This window comes from Calidris pugnax, unplaced genomic scaffold (assembly GCF_001431845.1).
Source record: "Calidris pugnax isolate Ruff unplaced genomic scaffold, ASM143184v1 scaffold181, whole genome shotgun sequence".
In the NCBI taxonomy this organism is placed as follows: domain Eukaryota; kingdom Metazoa; phylum Chordata; class Aves; order Charadriiformes; family Scolopacidae; genus Calidris; species Calidris pugnax.
Window position 1 is genome coordinate 476,870 of NW_015090976.1, and position 6,965 is coordinate 483,834.

The window sequence follows — 6,965 nt, forward strand, 5'->3', positions numbered from 1 at the left end:
TGTCCATCACTGAGTCCAGTCTGGGACTTCCCCAGTGCCTGCTGGTGACGGGACTGTCATCCTGGGAGCTTGATACGGTTTTGTATATATGTTGTATCTATTTCATTATTTTCTTCTCTTTTATTTTAATATTATTTTTGATTAAAGTAGTTTAGTTAATTCTAAACTTTTCAATCTCCTTATCTCTTCCTCTCCTCTTTCGGGGGGGGGGGAAGGGCCATCTGTTGGTTCGGTTGCGGTGATTTCAGCTGAAACCACGACAGTATCTTAGAGCACAGCACACTTTCTCTGGTCCACAGTCCAAAGGTTCATTGATTTTATTGAATAAGCTAAATAAGCACTACCATTACCTTTGAGCTTTCTTACACCTGACCTACAGTTTTATCAATGAAAAGGTTTTAAAACCTTTTAAAATATCTACCTGGATCTGCTACAAAGACAGGACGAGGGGCAATAGGCACAAGGTGGAAAATAGGAGGTTCCACTCAAATATGAGAAAAAAACTTTTTCACGGTGAGGGTGGCAGAGCCCTGGGACAGGCTGCCCAGGGAGGGTGTGGAGTCCCCTTCCCTGGAGATCTTCAAGCCCCATGTGGATGCTCCTGAGTAACATGGTCTAGCTCTAGGCAATCCTGCTTCAGCAGGGGAGTTGGACTAGATGATCTCTATGGTCCCTTCCAACTCTAAACATTCAGTGAAATTCAGTGAAATTGAAATCAGTGGGGTATCCTTATAGATATGATTGCAGTGTGACTAATTAAATAAACACAAAGACAGTTTATGTCAGGCAAACATACAGCATTTCTAAAGCTCCAGGAAGCTAAATATATGATGTTTTTACTTGTTTCAGAATTGCTCTAAATGCCATGGATTGAAGCCTCATTGTAAGGACTTCTCCAGCTTTGCCAAATCTGAAACTCTGTTTGAGAAAAAAAAAAAAGCTTTTTTGTTACCCAGTCACAGTTTTTGTCTTTTTCAGATAAATAGTTAAGTGACTATCTACATATAATATTAAAAAGAAAATTACTAAGTAAAAAATATACTAGCTGTAACTGAGGTAATAGACCTTTTTAAAATCTAAATTTAGCACGTGTAAGGGCAGAGCAAACAGTGAGACATTGTTTTTTAATAAACAAGTGTATGCCATGTAATAGTCTTCAGGGTCCACCAAACAATTTTTTAATTGCAGGATTTTTTTTTTATTACCCCCGATCTCAACCCGAAACTGGTGACTTCAAAGAAAGAGGCTGGGTGCCTCGAGCACTCACAAGTAAGAACCCTCTACTCATTTTAGGCACTGTACAAATACCAGGGATTTTCCCCTCTCTCTCTCAGAGCTTACAATCAAAAATCTGTTGTGCTACTGGTTATTTTCTAGAGGAGACCTCTGAACCTGCAGAGATGGTCACTGACCACAGCACAGTTCAGTCTGCACAGAGAGGTACTGGTGGCCCTGTCACTCCTGGGCCAGGGCACGCCGTGCCAGACTAGGACAGGAATGACATGAGAGAGACGCTGTAGCCTGAGCTGCATCAGAAGAAGCATGGCCAGGAGGTCAAGTGGAGTAGAGTCCCCCTCTACTCCACTCTGGTGAGACCCCACCTGCAGTAGGCCATCCAGCTCTTGGTCCCCAGCATAAGAAGAACATGCACCTGTTATAGAGAGCCCAGAGGAGGGCCATGAAGATGGTCAGAGGGCTGGAGCACCTCTCCTATGAAGACAGGCTGAGAGAGCTGGGGTTGTTCAGCCTGGAGAAGAGAAGGCCTTGGAGAGACCTTATAGCAGCCTCCCAGTAGCTAAAGGGGGCCTACAGGAGAGATGGGGAGGGACTTTTTATGGGGGAGTGTATGACGGCACGGGGGGGTAGCAGTTTTAAACTAAAAGAGGGTGGATTTAGATTAGATACTAAGACAAAGTTCTTTACCGTGAAGGTGATGAAGCACTGGAACAGGTTGTCCAGAGAAGCTGTGGCTGCCCCATCCCTGGAGGGGTTCAAGGCCAGGTTGGATAGGACTTCGAGTAAACTGGTCTAGTGGAAGGTGTCTCTGCCCAGGGCAGGGGGGTTGGAACTCAGACCTTTAAAGTCCCTTCCAACCCAAACCATTCTATGAGGACTTTGAGTAAACTGCTCTAGTGGAAGGTGTCTCTGCCCAGGGCAGGGGGGTTGGAACTCAGACCTTTAAAGTCCCTTCCAACCCAAACCATTCTATGATTCTGTATTTTCCTGCACTTTTAAAGTATGATCAATTCAAAGTAAAACCAACAACAATTCCTGCTAACCAAATGAAAGGTTGATAAGAATTGAGTAACTTTACAAAGCCCAATCAGGTGTTTAATTTCGTTAAACATTCAGTGAAAATCTTGCCAAACACAGTAATACTTATACTGTGGAGTGGGGAGGACGGGTGGGACTTTTAGCCACAGAGATTTTTTTCCTAGTTTTTTGTCACGTTAAACTGTTCTGAAAACATACAGGAGAGTTAACTAAGGAAACTGGAGAGAGCACCTTTAAACACTCTTTAAAATGAATCAGAAAGTCAATAAAGAGGACTTTCAACATGAGGAAGCCATGAAGAATAGAAGCAAGATTTCCAGCTTCTTCAAAGTTAAGGCCTGAGAAAAACTGCTTGAGAAATCTGGGAGACAGCTTGAGAGATGATAAAAACATTCAAGATAGATTATGTCTGAATGACAAAACTTCAGGAGCCTGAGTCAATAAGATGCTGGTGATGTGCAAAAAGTGCTTGCATGAAAGAGCTTGAGTTTTCACAATGAAGATGGGAGGCACTGGAGCAAGTGACTTGAGGAGGGTGTGGAGTCTCCATCCTTGGAGGTACTCCAAACCCAACAGGACATGGCCACGAGCAACCCACTCAGACCTGAGTCTGCCCTGTGTCCAGCAGGGGCTGAACTGCAGGAGCCACCAAGATCCCTCCAACCTCAGCTATTTTATAATTCTATGATTTGGAAAAGTAGTCTGAGAAGAGATCAGCTCCAGAACTTATTTTCTTATTTTTTTTTTTTTTCCCCAATCTTCATTTTTACCTCTTCATATATTTTGTTTTTAATGTCTTAATTTTAAAGAAACTTTCTTACTTAGAATCCCTGTAATTCACAACTTTGAATTAAACTTGCATATTTTACTTACTATGAAGTTTGGCATAAAAAGCTTCAATGAAGGTTTTTTTTTCTTTTCACCTAGAACTTTTCCACTGAGAATACATTGCAAAACTGGAGGAGCCTTTGGGAGCAATTCAATCCAGTTAAGTCAATAGCACACAATACGATAAAAGCTATGGAAAACCTTTTGTGAAAAAGCTACCTGCATATTAACAAACTTGTAGTAAATTCCATTCTGTTCTATTAATTCATTATGAGTCCCTTGTTCTGTGATAACACCATTTTCAAGATCCACATTTCAAACCATTGAGAAAAAATGAGTGATAACAAGTGTAGTGCATCGTTTCCTGACCAGGAAACAGCATAACAATGGCTCCACTTTAGTATTGACAGGTACAGAAAATATTTCCTGTCTTTACATATTAGAGTTGGACGAAATATTTTAACTGAAAAATTTTCCTTGGAAAAGTTGCTCTAGTAAAGACCAAAATTGTCAACTGAGAAATTTTGAATTTCACATTTTTTTTCAGTTTCTCCTAGGTAAACTAAAGCAAAAATTTAACTTAAATTGAATACCACAAAACATACATTATTTGAAAATATAAATTAAGGTACTCTGTTTTTTTCATGGCAGACTAATACTTTCTAAACATAAATATCTAAAGGTTCTTTTTTTGAATTTGCCCCTTCAATATTTTCCCAGTTTATTTATCTGATTTCCACTGAAAAAAATACTATCTGCCATTAATCATGTCAGTGACAATTCTATTTCAGAGCATTTCACAAATATTAAAAAATAATCACTGAGCAATTTTACTGGCTCTAAATTACTCACTTGATTTTGCTGAAAATATTTATCTAAAATAGTATTTAATATCATACTTCTATTACTTTTTTTCCCATCTTTTTAATTATTTATGACTAATAAATCCTAGAAGTATGTAGTTTGACATGACAAAGTTGTTCTTACAGGCACATTGTGACAGTGTGCGCTGGGATAAATTAGTATTAATATCTAACGACCCAAATAGTGAATCCAAGCCTTATATAATTCAGTTTAAAAATCTTAACACTTTGAACTGTTAGAATAATGGCTTAATAAGTGTTTTGCAATTAAGAAATAAAAGAGAAAACTGCAATGCGTGGGATATTCTCAATGAATTTCCAGCTAAACCTGATATCCTGATACTGTCACGTGGTTTTAAGAACTGGAAATAACAGCCATTCAAGCCATCCTATGAACCATGATCTGCATTTTCTGAATGCCCCAGCCACATGAACAGTGAACAGAGATTCAGTAGAGGTTTGGCAAAGCCTGCAGGGAAAAGTGGTCTACTCTAGATCTGATGTAAACCTCGTATAGAGGTTCATGCCCAGCACAGCGAGGGAGAAGTGGGTAAGAGGAGGACAGATGAAGGCTTGGCACACAACAGCTGAGCTTCCTCTTGCTTAACATCAGCAATCAGAGCTAGTCTAGTCTGAGCAAGTCTTTCTGGCACGCTCTGCCAGAAACATCAACAGGGAGGTTCATCTCACCACATGACATATTTTAAAGGTAGGTGGGGAAGGTGAGTAACTTGTTTAAACTAGCCAGGTTCTATATTGCAGCAGTGAGTTGGGATCCCACCAGATACGTCTCCATCAGCAGCTCTCTGGTCTTTGGGATTCACTTTACAGGGGGTGGGTTGGGAGGAAGAGCCCTGTGTGCCAGTGAGCGTGGTTTCACACCTCAGTAGTGTCAATTATCAAGGATTAGGAGCAGTGGACAGAGTCTAACCCTTGCTGCGATTAGAGGCGATTAGGTGTCCAAGTAAATAATAGGAACTAAAATATCTTTGAAGATGAGAAGGTGGATCGTTTTCTGAGTCTTCCAGACGCAACCCTGCACAGTGGGTAGAGCAACTACTTATGAGGCAGAATAGCATATGGTGGAAAAGTGTTTTCTAAAGGTATTGTCCAAAGATAAATTGTGGTCATCGCTGAAAATGTTTATGCACTGGTGGGAATTTGTGTTCACTGGGAGCATAAACAAACACACATAGTGAGAGGGAAAAAAACAACAAACATGATTGATTCAGCCTGAGGAATAGGTGCAACTATTTTGTAGATGGGTCATACACTTGCTTAGAGCAGACAACAAGAAGTACAGGATTGGCTGTTTTTTGCAGTTGTCTATGTGGTTTGTAAGTTATGTCTTGGCAGCAGTCAGCAGGTAGCAGCTGCTCTTGAATACATACCCCCTTGTTGGTTTTGAATTACTTTGGTGGATGTTAATAAGAACATAGTCCACGTGGATCCCCAAAAGTGCTCTTAGCCCATGTTGAGCTCTTTGCTGCTCTAAAGTCTGAAGCTTGTTTTGGAAAGCCCGTTCAGTCCTACCCATAATGTCATTAATGGAATTCCATGGGCACTTACAAAAATGCTTCACCATTGATCACTACTGACCTTGTCCAGTGCTGCCTGCACAACGGATTCACTCTCAGTGTCCAAAGCTGACGTTGCCTCATCAAGCAGAAGAATTTTAGGGTTGCGAACCAGAGCTCGGGCAATGGCTATTCTCTGCTTCTGGCCTCCACTCAGCTGTGCCCCTCTTTCTCCAACCACGGTCTCAAACTTCTACAAGACAACCACACACATTTCCAAAACATTCTGTGGCACAGTCCTTTCACCAAAGAAAGGCAGTGTAAAGAAAAGGCACATCAGTGTTGGGAACCCCGGCGGCACCTTCTCCTTCCTCTGAAACACTGCAGGAGAAACACCCGCTTGGCCAGAGCTGCCTCATTGTTTGTGGCCCTGGAATTTGAATAGTTCTTCAAATGCTCATCAAGCCACGACCTAAAGACTTAAAATTAACACTTTGGGAGATCAGTATATGGCTGTAGCATTTTTCATTACACTTGTGACATATAAGGACCATCAATGTTTTAGCTTTCAGTGGAAATTTCTTATAGTTACGTTTTATTTTAAAAGATAGGCTCCTAATTTAGTTAACCAACCTGTTTTGGCTAAAATGTGTTATCAATTCTAGATAAAAGCAAAGGTTTCCATTATTTCTAGGACTTTTTTTTTTTTTTTCACTATAGCAACCATTTTTCTCTAAGGTAATCAAGTTATCTTAAAAGAAATCTGCGTCACCTCCATGCATAATACCTTAATAGCTGGCCTAGCAGGATAATTGAATTAAACATTTTGGAATTTCAAATTACCCTTAGCATGGTTTGATTTATAGCCAGCATTGGACACACCATGAATTTAAAGTCTCTGTGCAGAACAACAGGTCAAGAAAAGGGGAAAAAGAATTGTTTAGATTTCAAATTACATTTCAGCACGGTACAGGGCTGTGAAATCTAAGACTTTACTATTACAATATAAAGGGTATTACCATAAAAAGGGGCACAGCAGGTCTCATTGCAAAGTAGCTGCAACTACTCATAGATGCATGAAGCTGCCAGTCCAGGTGGCTGGCAGACCTGCTGGTAGGGGTGAGTAACCAACGGAAACGCTCAGGGCCTTAAATCTTCACTGATATAAATTAAGGAACAGAGGGAGTAATCTAAAACATCAGTGAAAGGAAGGAGTAACCTACACTTTCACATTCAGCCATTGCATATTAACAGCAATTTGTGTTCATGATTATACTCCTTTAGGATGAGAGGAAATGGCCTCCAGCTGCACCGGGGGAGGTTTAAATGGGATATTTGGACAAATGTCTTCATTGCAAGGATTATCAAACATTGAACAGGCTGTCCAGGGAAGTAGTTGAATGGCCAACCCTGGAGGTATTTGAAAGACTGCAGGGGTGCTTAGGGACATGATTTAGTGGTGGACTTAGCAGCACTAGGCTAA

The 6,965-nt window shown here is 40.7% G+C and overlaps 1 protein-coding gene across 1 annotated transcript in view; it reads right to left on the reverse strand.

Annotated features, from left to right (window-relative positions):
* The window catches only part of LOC106894331 (phosphatidylcholine translocator ABCB4-like), a 21,034-nt gene extending 15,532 nt beyond the window's left edge, over nt 1-5,502 (reverse strand). The window contains 1 exon segment of the mRNA XM_014952946.1: nt 5,379-5,502. Coding sequence (XP_014808432.1) covers nt 5,379-5,502 — 124 coding nt within the window.
* Between the last annotated feature and the right edge of the window lie 1,463 nt (nt 5,503-6,965).